Here is a 21,475-nt window from a genome sequence, read left to right as displayed (position 1 = left end):
GGGGCAGAGAGAGAGGGAGACACAGAATCGGAAACAGGCTCCAGGCTCTGAGCCATCAGCCCAGAGCCCGACGCGGGGCTCGAACTCACGGACCGCGAGATCGTGACCTGGCTGAAGTCGGACGCTTAACCGACTGCGCCACCCAGGCGCCCCTGGTGCTTTCTTTTCTAAGCTGAGAAAATAATATACATCTTAGGCAGAGTGCAGTCATAAAAATAGAAGTCACATCACTTATTTTCTTTTCTCAATGTTTTAAAATTGTATTAAAGAAATTCTATAGAAAAATGGGCTATTTTTGGATACAGTTATATCTGTGAATATTAAATTTAATACATAGTATAGATTCATCTAACCACTATACAATCATGATACAGAACGAGTTCATCACTTCACCCAAATCCCTTGTTCTGTAACTTTAAAAAAAATTTTTTTTAAATGTTTATTTATTTTTGAGAGAGAGAGAGAAAGAGCAGGTGAGGGTGAGAGAGAGAGAGAGAGAGAGAGAGAGAGAAACACAGAATCCAAAGGAGGCTCCAGGTTCTGAGCTGTCAGCACAGAGCCTGAGGCAGGCCTCCAACCCAAGGTCTGCGAGATCGTGACCTGAGCCAAAGTCGGAAGCTTAACTGACTGAGCCACCCAGGCACCCCAGTTCTATAACTTTCTAATCACACTCTCTGCCATCCATAAATTTTTGTACACCTGTTTGTTGTTTTATATTTTTATCTTATAAGAATGTCATATGAATGGGAGCTGACAATACATAATCTTTTGATAACTCTGCATCTTAGTGGGAAGAAGCTCATGCCACAGGCACCTGTATGGTCTCTGCCTCTCCCACAATCTCAGTGTTTCTTATCCCTGATTTTTTTAACTTTTAAGTTATTTTATAAAAATGATGAGTTATACTCATCATTTCAAGTGTTTAGACTCTTAAAGATTTGATTCATGTTTCTAGAGAAGAAACACTATAGCCATCAAAATGTAGTGGTTTAGTGGACTGTAGGACCAACTCATCTAGTCAGGTTGAGACATGTTCTTTACAGAAGTCTAGTTGTATCTAGTCTATTCTAAATTTTTCTAACATTTAAGACAAATTTTATTGATTAAAATTCCCTTTACTTGCACTAATTGGGGTATGTTTATTGTTTGGCTTTTCAAGGAGATGACACAAAGTAACATACACAACATTTTTTTTTTTAATCTTTGTTGCACTAACAATGGCTTTGCATAGCTGAATTATAGCATCAGGATGGGTATTGTTTCAGGTAAAGGCTTTACTCAGACAAGTTATTTTACCAGTAAGAGAACAAAGTCATGTAATTCAAAAATTGTAACATTTATCATTAAAGTGGGAATATATTTCTAAAAGGACAAAGAAACAAAAGAATAGAAAGAAGAGCATGAGAATCAGTGGTGCCAAACATCAAAGAGAATACTCTTCTAATGGTCTTGGATAGAGTTGTCTGCTTTATACAGTAATATGTTTGTTTCAAGTTTCTTGGGTCGGCACTCACCTCTGTGACCTGTCTGCTTCTGCTGATTCTCTCAAGAACCTCAGTTTAAGATTCCTAATATGAGCAATATTTTGCATTCTTGTCAATGAAGGATCCATGATGTCATACTAGATGGTAAACGTGTAACCAAGGATCCATTTTATGTACTTTATCTGTTGAACTGGTAATAAATAGTACCTCATAAGGTCATTTCACATGTCTCCATGGACGTCTTTCTCTGGGATTTTGTTCAGAGCTGATTAAATGAAAGGCCAGATTATAATCTGGGATGAAAGGAAGAGTGTGAAGGGTTTATTGATCGAGTTCTGTTTGTGAAGGTTGGACTATGTGTGGGTTGGGACATCTGAGCTACATGGGCTGCAGTGAGCAGTTTATGTAAAGACAGCACAGGACTTCGTGAGGGAAGGATGCAGGGCCTGAGGCCTAAGGCTAACATGTACCAGGCCACACTAGTTCCAGGGTGTCTGCTATAGTAACCCATCTCAGTTTTTTTTTTAAGTTTATGTATTTATTTTGAGAGAGAGAGAGAGAGACAGAGGGTAAGCAATCAGGCAGAGAGAGGGAGAGACAGAATCCCAAGCAGGCTTAGAGCACAGAGCCCGACAGGGGGCTTGAACTCACAAACTGTGCTCATGACCTGAGCCAAGATCAACAGCCAAACACTTAACTGACTGAGCCACACTGATACCCCAATTTTAGTTTTAATATTCCATTTGTTGTTCCACTATAAGAGAAGATTGGGGGTGGGGGTGATAGTAGAGGTGAATTTTCTGTGTGAGGGCAAACCTTACGTAAGGTCTGTCCCAGAGAAATTTGCTCTGCTATAGAGAAATTAACAGAAACAGCACAGGTAGTACACAAAGTCCACTTGATATTTAGCTCTCTTTTTTGTGATTGCTGTGATTTTCTGATGGGAGAGTGCTCAATCCATGTCATAAATGAAATGCTGTAACTAGTACACACTCATAGCTCCTGGAGGGAATGCAATTGTGTAAGTTCCTTACGGAGAATGCTTCAAACGCTTCCTTGGGACGGAATTCCAGACCATATTCCAGCTTTCCAGATTTTATGGGATTTTGTTGGTTCCAAGACACAAACAGGCACCAACAGTCCCATATTGATCGTCCTAGAGAGTTTCCGCAGCAGTGTTTGTTTCATGTCGCAACCAATTGTTCCTTCTGTGATGCGTGGTCTCTGCAGAGTTTTACAAGTGTTTGGTGCAGATCATTTGGCTCCACCAGGCAGTTGTCCTAGGTTTGATATATCTTGTTCTCATGGATGCAACAAATCATCACTTTCAGTGATTCTTTAAAAACTGAGGCCAAGTTTGCAACATCTAAAATGGAATTACTGGATTTGTCTTTATGTTCAGGCAGAAGTGCTTGCATAAGAACCTTGGTCAGAAAGGTGTGTTCAGCACCATGACCTCATTTTCCCCTAGCTTCTGCAGTGTCTTTTGTATTATGAGACATTGTTCATGACAAAAAGTTTTTGAATAGCATGAAGACATCCAGTAATTCATGTATTTGCTGTCCCTTTTAATTGGATGCGTGAGAGGGTTAAGGAAAGTTAGAAAGTTAAGGCACCTCATTGTGTTTATAGTGTTTGGAAGCTGTGAAGGACATTAAAGACATACTGACTGACACTGATTACATAAGTTTTTGTAAATTGATAGGCCCTAGAGATATTCACTAGTTCAGCCACTTGAATTAAAGTTCTTGCTATGTGATTGGATTTTGTAAGGGAGTCTGGAGTAGCAATTGCATGACCAGTCTGGTGTCTCTTTCAATGTTTAAGATAAGATTAAAAATCTATTAATTCAGAAACTTGTCTGAGAGTGTCCAAAAGATTGATCCTGGACATGGACACTTCCTGAAAGTCAGAAGCACAATCATGAGGTTCCCTTCATTGAGAAATGTGTTAGAGTTTAAAAATAGGAGAAGTTAATATTTCACATTTACTCAGCCAGCTGGTAGAAAAATGTTAGGGGTTTTCAGAAAGTTATAGTCTATCACTTAGAGAGCAGGACAGTTGGTACTCTATGCGGTTCCATCATATTTCATGGCGACTGCAGTACAAATTCTGGAGATGCTTCAAACAATGTAGCTGAGGCTACAATGATTTTGAGACAAGGACGTTAAGACTTTGCTACTGTGTCAGGAGACCAACAATAATAGATTTTTGTTGTTTGCCATGATGTTGAGGAATATCCCTAGGACACAACTTTCCTTTTTGTTTCTTTAATTTTATGGGGAGTTGCAGGAGGAGAGAGAGAGAGAGAGAGAGACAGAGAATCTCAAGCAGGTTCCATGGGAAGCCTGAAGCAGGGCTCAAGCCATGAAACTGGGATCTTGACCTGAGCTGAAATCAAGATCGAGTGTTCAATAGACTGAGCCAGCCAGGAGGCCCACAACCTTACTTTTAATGTACATACCCAGAGAATGTGTATTACAATCAAATATCATATGATCAGCAGTCCTGTTGAGGTGTATGGGGTCACCTAGGGTTTATTATCTTCAGAACTGAGCATAGAAACTATCAGACTGTGGTTCAACTGGGGTAATCAAAAATATACATCCAAAGGTTGGATAACCTTATGACCAAACTCTGGTTTCCTCTGCACTTTCTGAACAGAGCTGAGCTGTCAAACTTAACAGTGAAGAGAAGAGACCTCAGTGACAGGATATATTGTCTGAAGGCTTCAGTCTAAACTCTTCAGCAAAGAGTGACTAGATTTTTCTGCTTTTGGCCCCAACAGGGAGACATGAACAGATACTGAGAGAGAAGAGAAATACTGACATAATAACAGGTAGACTGAAAGAGCTACAGTGATTACTCTAAACACTTTGCCTTCTTATCATAACGTGATTTATTTCTACATTAGGTGATAAAACATAGCGTGAACATACATGATTCTTAATCTTATGTTGTTTTCATAATCCATCACAGGTAGTATTTTTAAGTGAGTGCCATCCACCCACTTTCATCACAGACGTGATGAATGAACGTATCACAGTTAAACCATCAAGCCTCATTTCAGTGTTAAATTTTACAAGTTCTTTTTCAGATGGAATTGTTTCCAAGTTAAGAGTCGCTTAATGCGAAAGGATGTTTGGGCAGTGAGACTCTCAGCTGGTACAGGGAGAAGTGTGACGTGACCCACACAACGTGCTACCCCAGGAAACCCCTGTTTCCTGTTCTGGGGCGGCAGCAGCACATACCCAGCCATCCTTCCCTCACCTGGCAGGCTCCCCTCACAGTGCCCAGCCCTGAAATTGAAGTAGACATTTACCATTTACCATGAGTGGAAGATCTCAAACATGCCTCTGTCCAGCCTTCTGAAGGTGGTCACGGCTTCAAGGTAGGGTCATGTGTCTAAGTGGGGATGGCCCCTGTGAAAACGTCCCTACCCAGTTACCTAAACACGGGAGATAGGCAGTGTCTTGTGGGGACCTTGGGAGGGAGGCATAGTGGTATACAAAAGGATTTCTTTGTGCCACATCGCTCTAAAACCTCTGATTCCATGTTTTTTTCCTTCAGGATCCAATATTGTCCCGAAGGGAACTCAGGCCCAACCAGCAGTGTTAGTGCAGGACAAGGGGGCTGTCATCCTGGAATGCACATATGACCCCAGTGATCTAAGTTATAGTCTGTTGTGATACAAGCAGCCCAGCAGTGGGGAGATGATTTTCCTTATTCTTCAGGATTCTTAGAATGAACAAAATGCCACAGAAGGTTGCTACTCATTCAATTTCCAGAAGATGAGGAAATCCATCCATCTTGCCATCTCAGCTTCATAGCTAGAGGACTCCCCAGTGTATTTCTCTGCACTGACACAGTCTACAGTGAGAAGCGTTTTGGAGGGAGGTACCCAAACCCCAGGGCTCTTGTTGATACATCCCCCTGCTGTAGGGCCCAAGGCAGGGAGTTGCCGTCCCATACAGGAAGTGCCTAGGGCTGTGGCAGCTCAGATGTAGGGTTAGAGGGAAAACCTGACTCTAAGAAAATACCTCCCTAGGTAAGAAAGATCATGCGTCAAAAACATCCTGATCCCTGAAAATCTGTATTGAAATTGTTCACTGAGGGGCACCTGAGTGGCTCAGTCAGAAGCATCTGACTTGGGCTCAGGTCATGATCTCATGATTCGTGTGTTGAGCCCCACATCAGGCTCTCTGCTGTAAGCACAGAACCCGCTTCAGATCCTCCAACTCCCTCTCTCACTGCCCCTCCCCCACTCTCTCTCTCTCTCTTTCTTTCTCTCTCACATACATGCACACACACTCTCTCTCTCCCTCTGTCAAAAATAAACATTAAAAAAAAGAAAGAGGGGCGCCTGGGTGGCTCAGTCGGTTGAGCATCTGACTTCAGCTCAGGTCACGATCTCGCGGTCTGTGAGTTCGAGCCCCGCGTCGGGCTCTGGGCTGATGGCTCAGAGCCTGGAGCCTGCTTCCGATTCTTTGTCTCCCTCTCTCTCTGCCCCTCCCCCGTTCATGCTCTGTCTCTCTCTGTCTCAAAAATAAATAAACGTTAAAAAAAATTAAAAAAAAAAAAAAGAAAGAAATTGTTTATTGATGACTACAAGAGCACCGTAAAGAATTTGCCATTTTGCCATTAGATTCAGCTAGAAGAACTGGCTAAAGAAATTTGGAAACATGTGACTCAAAAATCAGCTAAAATGTGTTTGAGTTGTTTTTTTTTAAAGAGTTATAGATAATGACTTCCTCTTTATTTTCAAGCCAGCACCATCCACACCTATCTGGAATTCTCCCTGTATATTTAAATAGAAGTTTCATGCTGCTTGTCCCAAATTCCTTCCAGCATAGTTTTAAGGCAGGTTCTGACAATGTGATTTGCAAGGTGGAGGAGAAGCGAAGGGATGTGTGAACACAAAAGTTATCCAGGCCCGAGTTTCTTACTTCCCTCTGCATCTGGGAAAACATTCCCATGTTGCTCTGGGAAGCTGCTTGATGTGAATCTGTGGAGTGGCCCCAGCAAACAGCCTGAGCTAAACTTCCATCTATGTGTCTGGAGATAAACGTTTACAGGGCTACAGAAGATGTGTGCCTCTCCAAAACTTATCCTGATAATCCTGATTCCTTACCTTGTGAGGAAAAATTATTTGATTAAAGCTTGGCAGCAAACTCTAATAGAAAGCACCTTTGAGGCTAAAACTTGTTAATAGTATAGGATTAATAATTGTTGCCTAATTCACATAACAGTCACCTTATACATATAAGAGTCAACAAAACAGTGAGAGAATGAGATAAGAATCTCAGATCATTCAATAGGAATTCGACAACTTAATTTATGATGTTTCTTCTGTCTAGAATTCACACTATTTTACTTTTTAATGATTTTGAAAATGAGGAATACTTGATGACTAAAATATTTGACTATAAAATAGTATGACTTTTCTACTGGAAAGCTTTTATTAAGAAGATTGTATTCCTTAAAATTCATATTATTTTAGGACCAAGAAATACTGTATTTCAATTAAAAGCTATTTGTTTATAAATTTTGTTTAAGATTATTTAGTGAGTGCTTAAAAAAGGACAGTGGGCATTCTAAATATTGGGTTACAATGCTGAAAAACACAGAAGCACTCAGTAATGAGTTGACTTCTTATAACTTTCTATATATTCAACCTCAACCCTTTTCTGGGGGTCAGTGGATTATAGGCTGGCCCACAGTGGATACGTGAAAACATAAAGTACTGTATTTAATGCTTTAGAGACTGTTATCCTCTCAGCTACAGAAACGCGCTGGGATGTTCTGTTAAAGAACTTCCACATCAGGTAGTGTCCTAAGAAGAAAGTAGACCTGGGAGGTCAGGATTGCTGCTGTTCAGATTTCCATGTGCCACCTGAAGACTGCCATGTGCCTCATAAAGTCAGGGACAAAGACATCTTGCTGACTCTGGGAGGACTCTGGCCACCATGCATCCCGTTTCAGTCCCCGTCCAGCAGGGGGTGCAGCTTCCTAACACAAACACCTTTCCTGAGAAATGTGGGCTTCCACTGATCATTGCTCTGTCTCTCTAATGCTTCTTCCTGCTAAGAATGAAGCACATTAGCTAGGTGACACTCTAGAGATGAACTCTTCTCCAGGCTTCGTGACTGTGGTACTCTTGATGCTTGGTAAGTAAAATGCCTCTTAGTATTTGGATTGTTTCATCTATTGTGACAGCAAAACCTATAACTATAATTTTATCCAGGAGATTTGTGCCCAAGGTAACACAGGTCTCTTTTCTTTTTTCCCAGGACAAACCCACGGAGACTCAGTGACCCAGATGGAAGGCCCAGTGACCCTCTCCGAAGGGGAGTCCCTGACTATAAACTGTACTTATTCAGCGACAGGGTACCCCAATCTTTTCTGGTATGTCCAGTATCCTGGAGAAGGTCCACAGCTCCTCCTGAAAGCCTTGAGGGACAAGGAGACGGGAAGTCACAAAGGTTTTGAAGCCACCTACGACAGCAAATCCAAATCCTTCCACTTGGTGAAATCATTAGTGCAAGCGTCAGATTCAGCTGTGTACTACTGTGTCCTGAGTGACACAGTGACAGGGACTGCAGGGGGAGCTGAACACAAACTCTGAGCAGAACAGGAGCCCAGATGCTGAGCATCTCTGACTGATCCTCTCTGGTTCCAGCACAGTGTATGGTGGTTTGCCACTCAGTGTCTGCTTGATACACAAGTCGTACAAATGGCTAGAGCATGGTAACCAGAAGGAACATTCCCCAAACCCAGCTGTTCATTAGTGCAATGAGAAATTCCAGTAGTTCCTCAGTCAGGACCTAAGTAATTTCAAGGTGAAACCACATAACACTGAAGTGGTGTCTTGCTCACCCTGCAGTGAAAGTCCAGCCCCACAAGCTGCTGAGGCTCCCCCGGTGGGTATTGCTGTCTCTCATGACACATGGAGAGAGCCAGTGTGTGCCCGAGAAGGTGGTGTCCGTCCCATGTCTTCCTGACAGAGGATGGGCAGGAGAGGTGATGGGAGAGCTGCAGCCCAAAACCAGGTTTGAACAGAGAAAGAAGGAGAGAAAAGAAAGGAGGGGAACATATGGAAGTGACAATGAAAGAGAGGCAAGGGACCTGTGGCCTAGTTTCTTTTCTAGTAAATCAGATTGTAGACACAGGCTGATGTCCAAAATGAAGGGAGAGGGCAGACACATAATTGAGGAAATGACTCATGTCCAGGCCAGTTAAGTAGATCAGTTGGCTTTGGAACAGTAAGAACTCGAGTGAGATGGTTTTCAGTGCTCAGGCAATATGGTGAGATTAAATGCTCTTGGACTGACTTTTTATAACAATATAGACACATAGGTCATACTGGCAGAAAATCCTATAGATTTCTCCGATGTCTCTCCCAGAGGGAGAAAAATCATGGGTTTTGGAAATGATATGGGATGAGGAGAAATAGTGAAAATGACGATAGAAAAAGCAAACTCTGCATTGCCCTGCAAATATACTGCCAGACTTTGCAAATATTACAATCTTCTTTAAATATTCTCTCCTTATCAGCTGATTTTATGAGTGAGCCATGATCAGAATATTAATACATTTCCTTATATATTAGTTATATATTCGTGATTTAAATTAATTTTTTATGGAGCAGCTGGGTGGCTTAGTCAGTTAAACATCTGGCTTCAGCTCAGGTCATGATCTCGTGGTTTGTGAGTTCGAGCCCCATGTCAGGCTCTGTGCTGACAGTTCGGAGCCTGGAGCCTGCTTCAGATTCTGTGTCCACCTCTTTCTCTGCCCGTCCCCTGCTCACGCTGTCTCTTTCTGTCTCTCAAAAATAAATAAACATTAAAAAATTAAAAAAAAATATTTTTTTATTTAATTGGTTAAAATGTAAATTTTACAGTCAAACCTTGGTTTGCGAGCATAGGTTGCTCTGGAAACATGCTTGTAATCTAAAGCACTTGTATATGAAAGGAAATTTCCCCATAAGAAATCATGGAAACTTAGATGATTCATTCTACAACCCAAAAATATTCATTTAAAAATGATTACAGTACTGTAATATAATACAAAATAAAAAGAACATACTAATCATAAGGAAAAATAAACAGATTAACCTTGCACTTCCCTTTGAAAACCTTTGTGACCGGTGTGAGGGAGATAAGAGAGAGGAAAGTTAGTATGTAGGATGACTTTCACTATCACTAATGGAATCATTGCTATCTATTGGCTCAATGGAATCTTTTTTTCTTGCAACTTTAACAAGGAACCTATCCAATGACACTTGCTTTTGCCTCCTTTTGAGGATTTTGCAGAAATGTGACATTGCATTGTTGTTAAAAGGATTCATTGCTCGCACTGCTACAGCGTTATTCAGGTGGTGATTGTCTACAAAATTTTGCACTATTTCCACATTTTACACATCTCCCTAATGTCATTTGAAGTGAGGGATTCCTCCACCTTTTCCTCCTCCTCCTCCTCTATAGAGGAGATGCAGATGTAGACTTCTCATAAAACCTTGGAATTTTGGCCACTCGCATACCTTATTGGTACTTCTCCATGACTTCTTTCTCAACTTCCACTGTAATCATCTCCTTCTTCTTACCACCTTTCCTTTCAACCTTTTTCTGCATGGGGGCTACTGTATACACTCGCATGGATGTTGACTACAGTACAGTGTTAATAAACTCTTGTCACATACTGTATTTAATGTAACTGGCAATAAGGCAGCAGAGGAAAGGGTCTATATCTGCAGGCAGCCTGACCTAGAATGAAGCACAGCATTCCTAAGCTCACTCTTGTATGGAAAAGCAAGAGTGTCCATACACTGTCCATAGGTGCTTTGAAATGACAAAAAACATCCAAGTGCCAGTTGTGGGCACCTTCCAACATTCTGAAAAATCACTGATTTCTGCCGAACACCACAGCCTGAGGCTGAGCATCTGAGCATGGGAGACCATCACCCACAATTCCACAGCGAAAGAGAGAGAGAACCATTGGCTCAATTGTGATCATGTGATGTTCAGCATCAGGTACTACTCATATTGCAAGACATCACTCATTTATCAAGTTAAAATTTATTAGAAATGTTTGCTCATCTTCCAAACACCTGCAGAACAAGGTGTTTGAAATCCAAGGTTTTACTATATTTTCAACTTCTATAAATATCAATGTATGCTAAAAGATACTTTAAGTAATTCAAAAGGTTATATACTAAGTATTTTTCTCAGACATTTGGATAAACATGGTAGACTAAGGGTGCGTGGTTGGTGCAGGTGGTAGAGCATGTGACTCTTGATCTTGGGGTTATCAGTTCAAGCCCTATGTTGGATGTAGAGATTACCTAAAAATATAATCGTTAGGGGGCGCCTGGGTGGCGCAGTCGGTTAAGCGTCCGGCTTCAGCCAGGTCACGATCTCGCGGTCTGTGAGTTCGAGCCCCGCGTCAGGCTCTGGGCTGATGGCTCGGAGCCTGGAGCCTGTTTCCGATTCTGTGTCTCCCTCTCTCTCTGCCCCTCCCCCGTTCATGCTTTGTCTCTCTCTGTTCCAAAAATAAATAAAAAACGTTGAAAAAAAATTTTTTTTAAAAAAAATATAATCGTTAGAAAAAACAATGGTAGATAAAAAATACAAAGTTATCTCTTGATTTCTCTAAAACTCTATTCAAATGATAGGAAAAACGTCCTACAGAGCAGAAACCCACAAACCCAAATAGAAACAGAAAAGAAGCTATCAGCAGACAGTGAGGCCAACAAATTGTAGAGAATGAGCAGTATATGGAGAAACGCAAACTTTCATGAAAGATTCGATAAAGAAGAAAACGACATCTGGTGTACAAATACCTGTGTGTGCTGTGCCCTCTGGAAAGGCTGAGGGAAAAGAAACCCCACATATTTTTGAATATTTTGAATAACTGAGGAGGAGGATGTTGCCTACGTTGGTATATGTGTGTGTTTGCATACACACGCATGTGTATGTATACGTGTATTGAAGTTATTGGCACGTAGGGAAGGTAAATAAGTGGATGGAGTGAGAAAATTCCTAGGTAATAGAATAGCCATGCACTCCACGGCCCTTTATAACAAGCAATGATCACTTTCTAAACCAGCAGAAAATTGGAAGTTGATTTCTGAGGAAAAGAGCATATGAAAAATTCCCACCCAAATACACCCAATCCAAATCCTGTGTATTATTAAAGTTTTTTATTTTTGCTTATCAGTTCAGCTTTCTTTTACTTACAAAAATTCTTCCTGTCCCCCTTCTAATCCTGACAACCACTGATGTTTCTACCATCTTCCAGAATTGTGATGCATCCAGCTTTGGTTTTCTTTTTCAGGATTGCTTTGGCTATTTGAGGTCTTTACTGGTTCCACACAAATTTTAGCATCATTTGTTCTAGTTCTGTGAAAGACGCTGGTGTTATTGTGATAGGGATTCCATTGAATATGTAGATTGCTTTGGGTGGTATCGACATTTTAACAATATTTCTTCTTCCAGTCCATGCGCATGGATTTGGATTTTTTTCCCACTTTTTTTGTGTCTTCTTCAATTTCTTTCATAAGCTTTCTATTGTTTTCAGTGTATAGATTTTTCACAACTTTGGTTAAGTTTATTCCTGTGTTGTTTTTTTTTATGGTTTTTGGTGCAGTTGTAAACAGGATCAATTCCTTGATTTCTCTTCCTGCTGCTTCATTATTGGTGTATAGGAGAATGCAACTGATTTCTGTGCATTGATTTTATATCCTGTAACTTTGCTGAATTCATGGATCAGTTCTAGCAGTTTTTTAGTGAAATCTTTTGGGTTTTCCAGATAGAGTATCATGTCATCTGAGAAGAGTGAATGTTTGACTTCCTCCTGGCTGATTTGGATGCCCTTTCTTTCTCTGTTTCGTCTGATTGCTGAGGTTAGGATTTCCAATACTATGTTGAATAATAGTGGTTAGAGTGGACATCCCTGTCATGTTCCTGACCTTAAGGGGAAAGGTTCTCAGTTTGTCCCCATTGAAGATGATATTAGTGGTGGGTCTTTTGTATATGGCTTTTATGATCTTGAGGTACGATCCTTCTATCCCTATTTTCTTGAGGGTTTTTGATCAAGAAAGATGCTCTAGGGGCGCCTGGGTGGCGCAGTCGGTTAAGCGTCCGACTTCAGCCAGGTCACGATCTCGCGGTCCGTGAGTTCGAGTCCCACGTCGGGCTCTGGGCTGATGGCTCAGAGCCTGGAGCCTGTTTCCGATTCTGTGTCTCCCTCTCTCTCTGCCCCTCCCCCGTTCATGCTCTGTCTCTCTCTGTCCCAAAAATAAATAAACGTTGAAAAAAAAAAAATTTAAAAAAAAAAAAAAGATGCTCTATTTTGTCAAATGCTTTCTCTTCATCTATTGAGAGGATCATGTGGTTCTTGTCCTTTCTTTTACTGGTGTGATGAATCACGTTAATTGTTTGAGGATATTGAACAAGCCCTGCATCCCAGGTATAAACCCCACTTGATTGTCGTGAATGATTCTTTTAATGTATTGTTGGATATGGATGGCTAGTATCTTGTTGAGAATTTTTGCATCCATGTTCATCAGGGAAATTGTTCTATAGTTCTCCATTTTAGTGGGGTCTCTGGTTTTGGATTCAAGATAATGCTGGCTTCATAGAAAGAGTTTGGAAGTTCTTCTTCCATTTCCATTTTTTGGAGCAGCTTAAAGAATAGGTGTTAACTCTTCCTTAAATGTTTGGTAGAATTCCCTTGGAAAGCCATCTGGCCCTGGACTCTTGTTTTTTTTGGGGGGGGGGGATATTTTTGATTACTAATTCAATGTCTTTATTGGTTATGGGTCTGTTCAAATTCTCTATTTCTTCCTGTTTCAGTTTTGGTAGTTTATATGTTTCTAGGAATTCATCCATTTCTTCCAGATTGCCCATTTTATTGGCATATAATTGCTCATAATATTCTCTTATTATTGTTTGTATTTCTGTGGCATTGGTTGTGATCTCTCCTCTTTCATTCTTGATTTTATTTATTTGGGTCCTTTCTTTTTTCTTTTCGAATAAACTGGCTACAGGTTTATCAATTTTGTTAATTCTTTCAAAGAACAAACTCCTGGATCTGTCCTACTGTTTTTTGTAATTTTGATATCATTGATATCTGCTCTAATCTTTATTATTTCCCGTCTTCTGCTGGTTTGGGGTTTATTTGCTGTTCTTTTTCCAACCCCTTAAGATGTAAGGTTAGGTTGTGTTTCTGAGACCTTTCTTCCTTCTTTAGAAAGGCCTGGATTACTATATATGTCCCTCTTATAACTGCCTTTGCTGTATCCCAGAGGTTTGTGGCTGTGGTCTTATCATTTTCTTTTTTTATTTATTTAAAAATTTTTTTAATGTTTATTTATTTTTGAGGGAGAGAGAGAGAGAGAGAGAGAGAGAGAGCAAGCTTGAGCAGTATATATAGAGCAGCAAGTATAGCAGTTTTAGTTATTTTTTTCTTTTTTTAAAAAATTTTTAGTGTTTTATTTTTGAGAGAGAGAGAGAAAGACAGAGTGTAAGCAGGAGAGGGGCTGAGAGAAAGGGAGACACAGAATCTGAAGCAGGTTCCAGGCTCTGAGCTGTCAGAACAGAGACTGATGGGGCTCAAAGTCACAAGCTGTGATCTCAAGCTGTGAGATCATGACCTGAGCCAAAGCCAGACACTTAACCAACTAAGCCAACCAGGCTCCCCTGTGGTATTATCATTTTCATTAGGTTCCACGTACTTTTTAATTTCCTCTTTAACTTCTTGGTTAACCTGTTCATTCTTTAGTAGGATGTTCTTTCATCTCCAAGTATTTGTTGTCTTTCCAAATTTTTTTCTTGTTGTTGATTACGAGTTTCATAGCATTGTGCTCTGAAAATATGCACGGTATGATCTTGATCTTTTTTGTACTTGTTGAGGGCTAATTTGTGTCCCAGCATGTGATCTATTCTGGAGAATGTTCCTTGTGCAATTGAGAAGAATGTGTATTCTGTTGCTTTAGGGTGAAATGTACTGAATATGTCTGTTAGGTCCATCTGGTCTAGTATGTCATTCAAAGCCATTGTTTCCTTGTTGATTTTCTGCTTAGATGATCTGTCCATTGCTCTAAGTGGGATGTTGAAGTCCCTACTATTATGGTAATATTATCAATGAGTTTCTTTATGTTTGTGATTAATTGATTTATATATTTGAGTGTTACACATTAGGGGCATATGTTTACAATTGTTAGATCTTCTTGGTGGATAGACCCCTTAATTGTGATATAATACCGTTCTTCATCTGTTACAGTCCTTATTTTAATATCTAGGGCATCTGATGTAAGTATGACTACTCTGGCTTCCTTTTGGTGACCATTAGCATGATAGATGGTTCTCCATCCCCTTACTTCCAATCTGAAGGTATCTTTGGGTCTAAAATGGGCCTCTTGTAAACAGCATATAGATGGATCTTGTTTTCTTATCCATTATATTATCCTATGTCTTCTGATTGGGGCATTTAGTCCATTGACATTTAGAGTGAGTACTAAATGATATGAATTTATTGCCACTGTGTTGCCTGTAGAGTTGGAGTTTCTGGTGGTGTTCTCTATTCCTTTCTAGTCTTTGTTGTTTTTGGTATTTATTTATTTATTTTTCATGTTTTCTCCCCTCAGAGAGTCCCCCTCAAAATTTCTTGCAGGGCTGGTTTAGTGGTCACAAACTCCTTTAATTTTTGTTTGTCTGGGAAACTGTTTGTCTCTCCTATTTTGAATGACTGCCTTGCTGGATAAAGAATTCTTGGCTGTAGGGACACATTGGTGGCTCAGTTGGTTAAGTGCCTGACTTCGGCTTAGGTCATGATCTCACGGTTCATGAGTTTGAGCCCTGTGTAAGGCTCTGTGCTGACAGCTCAAACTTGGAGACTGCTTCAGATTCTGTGTCTCCCTCTCTCTCTGCCCCTTGCCCACTCACATTCTTTCTCTCTCTCTCAAAAATAAACATTAAAATTAAAAAAGAAAAAAAAAAGAATCCTTGGCTGCATATTTTTCTGATTCAACACATTGACTATATCCTGCCACTCCTTTCTGGCCTGCTAAGTCTCTGTGGATAGGTCTGCTGTGAACCTGATCTGTCTTCCCTTGTATGTTAAGGACTTTTTTTTCCCTTGCTGCTTTCATAATTCTTTCCTTGTCTTTGTATTTTGTGAATTTGACCATGATATGCCTTATTGGTGGTCAGTTTTGTTGAATCTACTGGGATTTCTCTCTGCTTCCTGGATTTTGATGCCTGTGTCTTTCCCTAGGTTAGGAAAGTTTTCTGCTATGATTGGCTCACAAAACCCTTCTACCCCTTTTTCTCTCTCTTCATCTTCTGGATCTCCTATGATTCGGATGTTATTACTTTGTAATGAGTCACTGAGTTCTCTAATTCTTATATATCATGCTTTTTTGCCTTAGTTTCCCTCTTTTTTTTTTTCCTTCATTTATTCTCCATAATTTTGTCTTCTGTATTGCAGATTTGCTGCCCTGCCTTATCCTTCTTTGCCATGGTGTCATCCATTTGAAATTGCATCTCCGTTATAGCATTTTTAATTTTGTCTTGACTAGATTGTACTCCTTTTATCTCTGCAGAAAGGGATTCTATGCTTTTTTCAACCCCAGCTAGTATTCTTATTATCATGATTCTAAATTCTAGTTCAGACATCTTGGTGATATCTGTGTTATTAAGTCACTGGTTGTCATTTCTTTCTGTTCTTTCTTTTGGAGTGAATTCCTTCATTTTGTCATTTTGGAGAAAGACAAAGAATTAATAAAATAAAAAATTAAAATTAAAAAATTAAAAACAACACAAAAAAATCAAACAAAAGGAAACCAGATCCTAGGTATGTTTTGGTCTGGCTATTGAAAGAAGCTTGATATAATGGAGAAAAAAGGAAAAGAAAAGAAAAAATAAGAAAAATTAAAAAAACTTAAAGATGTATACAATACAATACAATACAATAAAATGAAATGAAGAAAGCAAAATAGAATAAAAAATTTACAAAATAAAAAACATAGTAAAAAAGTTAAACAAATTTTTAAAATATATTTTATTGTCAAATTGGCTAACATATAGTGTGTAAAGTGTGCTCTTGTTTTTGGGGCTAGATTCTCGTGGTTCATTGCTTATATATAACACCCAGTGCTCATCCCAATAGGTGCCCTCCTCAGTGCCCATCACCCATTTTCCCCTCTCCCTCAAACCCCCATCAACCCTGTTTGTTCTCTGTATTTAAGAGTCTTTTATGGTTTGCCTCCCTCCCTCTCTGTTTGTAAATATTTTTTCCCCTTCCCTCCCCCCAAGGTCTTCTGTTAAGTTTCTCAAGATCCACATATGAGTGAAAACATATGATATGTGTCTTTCTCTGACTGATTTATTTCATTCAGCACAATACCTTCCATTTCCATCCACATTGCTGCAAATGGCATAATTTCATTCTTTCTCATTGCCAAGTAGTATTCCATTGTATATGTGTGTGGTATATGTATGTGTGTGTGTGTGTGTGTATATATATATATATACAAAAAATTAAAAAATATAATAAAAAAGTTATACAAATTGCTTTAAAAAGCAGAAAATAAGAATAAATTCTTTCTCTTTCTGTATCCAAGAAAAAGCAAAAAAACAAAAGCAAAAAACAAAACAAAAAACCCCAAATAGATGGACCAATGAACAGAATGAAATCCGAATAACATCCAGTTTCCCTAGAAGTCTAACTATGAAGCACTTTATAGTCCATACACTAAGCCTGTGGATAGATTTATGGTGGTTCTCTAGGGCTTGAGCTTGGTTGGTGTGGTTGGATGGGGTTAACGTAATGGCTGGGTTCTCCACTAGGTGGTGGTGCTTAGCTTACTGGGGTGGATTGCTGTGGCTCGCATGCGCATATATGCACATGCGTGGGAGAGGTGGAAATGGTGTCACCCATCTTCCAGTCTATGGCACTGGAACTCTGCTCTCACCGACCATCAATCAAGTACCCTTCCTTTGTCTCTGGCTTCCATCCACTTCCTTCTTCTACACTGTTCATGTCCAAGCCAGCAGTCTACCAGGTTGCACCTCTCTCCTGAATTATATCTCATATGGGGCTGTGTTTACATTCCCCTCATTTCTGAGAGCCCTGCAGCTTGGACCTGCTCTGACCCTCTGGGGGAGGGTTTCCAGGAGCAATGGCTGGTTGCTGGCTTTGCCTTGGGAATGTTTGTGTGGTTGCACTGTTGCAGAGGTTCAGAGATTGTGGCTGGGTGCATGTTTGCCCCAGAAAAAAGTTCATGTGATCACACAGGAGTAGAGGTTCAGAGATTATGGGAAAGCACAACACACAGCCGGTGCCAGGTTTCACCACACCCTGGCACTTTGGTTCCAATATCAAGAAACATGGCTGTTCTCTGGTGTCCGATGGGACCTTTGCCTGTGGGGAGGTCCTATAGCCTCTACCAAATGTCCTCCAAGCAGGGGAACTTCTACTCCCTGTGTGGCCAATGGATCCCTTGGACCTTGCTGCCTGCTCCAGGGGATTCACTTTTCCCACCAGAGTACCACCAGGTATTGAGCTATGGACTTTCTGACACTGCTCTCCCCTGTTTATAGAGTCCTATTGGTATTGAAACCATCTCCTTTCTCCTTTCTTCCTTTCTTGTTCAGTCACTTTGGGTGTTTCCACTCTTTTTCTTTCTCTCCAGCTGCTTCAGGGGGAGTGCTTTTCCTGTACTCTCCCCACTTTCTCTGTCCTCTCTCTGCAAAAACAGTTCCCTACCCTCTGTGGCTTCTGTCTCTCCAAGTTTACCTGTCTGTACTGTGTACTTGCCAAGTTCTGTGGCTCAAGTTATGCAGATTGTTGTGTTAATCCTCAGATCAATTTTCTAGGTGTGCAATATGGTTTGGTGCTGATCTAGCTACATTTCAGGGACAAGAAAAGCTGAGAAGTTCCATGCTGCTCTGCCATCTTGGCCCCTCTCTTCTATGGGTTTATTTAAAAATTTTTTAAAGTTTATTTATTTATTTTGAGAGAGAGAGAGCAAGAGAGTGCATGGACAGGGGAGTGGCAGAGACAGAGGGAGAAAGAGAATCCCCAGCAGGCTCTGTGCTGTCAGCACAGAGCCCGAGGTGGGGCTCAAACCCACAAACCATGAGATCATGACCTGAGCTGAAACCAAGAGCCCAGCAGTTAACCAACTGAGCCATCCAGATGCCCCTGTAGATTTATTTTGAACTAAGTTAAAGAAATCAAGTAAACAGCACAGGTTGAGATTTATCAAAATATTTTCTGATATCAATTTCCATGAAATTCCATTTTACATGTGGGATTTGGTTCATTTTTAATCCCCATTCAATCTGAGCAGTTACCTTCTATTTTGGCCATCTGCATTTCCTTCATCAGGAAGCATGGAATGAATGGGGCTGGGGGGGCTCTGTGCCTGCTGAGTTGCTTGGTATAAAGTGGTCTTTGCTGATTGTTTCAGTCCTCTAGGGGGCACTCTAGGCTTTGTAAGAAACAAAGACTTTGTGATGGTCCAAGAGTTGAACAGTTGAAGAGAGAACAGAAGTCATGTGACCCAGTCAAATTATAAATAGCAAAGGTGGGGGGGGGAAGGGGGACATTGTTTGCCTAAAATTCATCTCAGGTTTCCAGTTCTGCCATTCCACATAAACTTCAAAAAGGTGGAACCCATATCTCCATAAATACCCTGTGAGGATGACTCTCTGAGCACAAGTACCAGGATAAGAATATTTCTGGGCATTGTGACTGTGGAAGCTCAATGGAAAACATCCTATTACCTGTTTTCCATGGTTATCAATAAAATCACACAAACCCACTGACCTAGAAATTATTTCAATACCCCAGACAGCCTACCTTTTCATTTATCTCTGCTCAGAGTGGAAGCAATGAGAATGAAGAGAAGAGAAAAAAATAAGGAAGAAAAATGGAAGAAAAGGGAGGCTACAATATTTACTTTGACCAGTAGCATGTAGACCAGCAAAAATCAGCTGTGTGGGTGAGCAGGGTGTCCAGGGGTTGCACAAGAGAGGCGGAGAGGTGTATATTAAATCAGAGTGGACATTATACAAACATCTTATTATTCACCAACTAAATTCTGCTTGGAATCATTTTCTGCAGATGGTGACTGTCCATCGTGGTTTCTAGAACTCTCTTGATTTCAAGAAATTATATTTACTTCCACAATACACGCTATCATATAATTTCCCTTTATTAGTATTTTTATATAATTGAATTCTCACATTGTCTATCAAACCATGCAATTTGGGTGATGGGTTACTCTTCCCTGTGATTTTTTCAAGGTTCTGTGTAACCCATTGAGACACTGACTTATACAGAAATATTATCCACTTTCCTCTAACCCACAAATTTCTTACAAAAAGTATTTTCAGGGGAAAAAAAAACTCTTATAACTTCACATATTGGAAATATCGTCCCTACCTCCCTGCACCGTTGGCAAGCACAGTTTTGGATAGATTGCTCTGCAGTCTCTTGGGCCGCTGTGGGTGGAGTTTCAGTTCCCGGACTGACAGGGTTCAGGTGTGATTGGTGCTCAGTGATTCTGGAGGGACGTGGTGACTGTTGACAACACAACTTCTCTGACCCAAGACTCTACACTCTTCAGAGTAGGGGTGAAGGCACATCAGCGACCAGACAAGGAGTCATGAAGAGACAGCGGGGAGCCCTGCTGGGGCTTCTGTGGGTGCAGGTTTGCTGTGAGTGGGGGCGTCCCAGACGGGGGCTGGGGAGGTTCACAGCCCGCAGTGGAGGGGGAGCTGGCACAGAGCTCCTGCAGGGTCTACACCCTCAGCGGGTGTTCCCGGGAATACTTTATGGGTTTGAAAACTGCCTCAGTGGCTCTGCAGTGACTTCTTTTGTGTTTGGTTTTGTCTTTCCAAGCAGGGGTGAGAGGGATGGACGTGGAGCAGACACCTGCAGCCCTGAGCCTCCAGGAGGGAGCCAGCTCTACCCTGAGGTGCAATTTTTCCAGCTCGGTGAACAGCGTGCAGTGGTTCCGACAGAACCACGGGGGCGGCAGCCTCACCCGGCTTTTTTACATCACTTCAGGGATGAAGCAGGATGGGAGGTTGAACTGCACGGTGAACACGAAGGACCGGCACAGCAGCCTGCACATCAGGGCCTCCCAGCAGGAAGACTCAGCCACCTATCTGTGTGCGGTGGAGGCACAGTGCTCCCTGCTGCTCTGCAGCCTGTCCCCAAACTGCAGCTGGGCTCGTGGCCCCAGCTCTTCATGGGGCAGGCACTTATTTGCCCACACAGGAGTTTTTGCACATTTTCATACTTATGTTACAGTACTTTTTTCTCTCCTAAAAGTAACCCATCAGGGCTGTCATTTCACTTTTGCTTTTCTTGCCCTTTTTCTTCCCAGAAAGCCCTTTCCAGGTAAAAAGCTCTACCATGGAACCATTGGAGTAGTTGACGGAGATGCCAATATCCAATGCCCAGTTGAAACATATCTCCTGGCAGCTAGCATATAAATTATATGTAAATTACTCAGAGGGAAAAGGCTTGAAAACATATATGGTCATCAACCATGACCATATGACTAAGAGATGACTAAATTTTTCAGTTAACTGCACATGGTTTTTTTTTTTTTCAAAGAAAATAAAACAGAACGTGTGTAATGTTTTTTAAAGTTTGTATTCGGCTTTTACACTCCTGGAAATACAAATATAATAAAACAATTTTTATTGAAGTTCAACCACTCTACTTAACTTATTACAATTATTTTCTATTTTGGTAAGATAATGCCCTGTAATAAGTACTTTTATTTTATGCACGAATAAGGTGAGGATTTTAAAGCAAAAGTGACTCGGTTGAGGTCATATTATTCCTAAATTAGAGCATCTGAGGTGACATGAGAGCTTATCTGCTAGCTACCTGATGTAGAAGAGTCTTCAGAATCACAAAAGGATTTCTAATGATCAGTTTTTAGAATGTGTTTATATATATCACTGACA

At 40.8% G+C, this 21,475-nt stretch overlaps 1 long non-coding RNA gene and 1 gene segment (V, D, J or C); both read left to right on the top strand.

The window, feature by feature from the left end:
• Nucleotides 1–7,605: 7,605 nt before the first annotated feature.
• Nucleotides 7,606–8,109, top strand: LOC112855686 (T cell receptor alpha variable 9-2-like). The segment is given in 2 exon segments: nt 7,606–7,651; nt 7,775–8,109. Coding segments are annotated over 2 exon segments (381 nt in total).
• Nucleotides 8,110–19,969: 11,860 nt separating this feature from the next.
• Nucleotides 19,970–21,216, top strand: LOC112855688 (uncharacterized). The gene is made up of 2 exons (XR_015251880.1): nt 19,970–20,209; nt 20,397–21,216. It is a non-coding gene; the product is annotated as an uncharacterized LOC112855688 (long non-coding RNA).
• Nucleotides 21,217–21,475: the final 259 nt, after the last annotated feature.

The sequence above is a fragment of the Puma concolor genome, chromosome B3 (genome assembly GCF_028749965.1).
Source record: "Puma concolor isolate L17-30 chromosome B3, mPumCon1.1.hap2, whole genome shotgun sequence".
Lineage (NCBI taxonomy): Eukaryota > Metazoa > Chordata > Mammalia > Carnivora > Felidae > Puma > Puma concolor.
The sequence above is the reverse complement of the archived record's forward strand: the minus strand, read 5'-3'. Positions and strand labels throughout refer to the sequence as shown.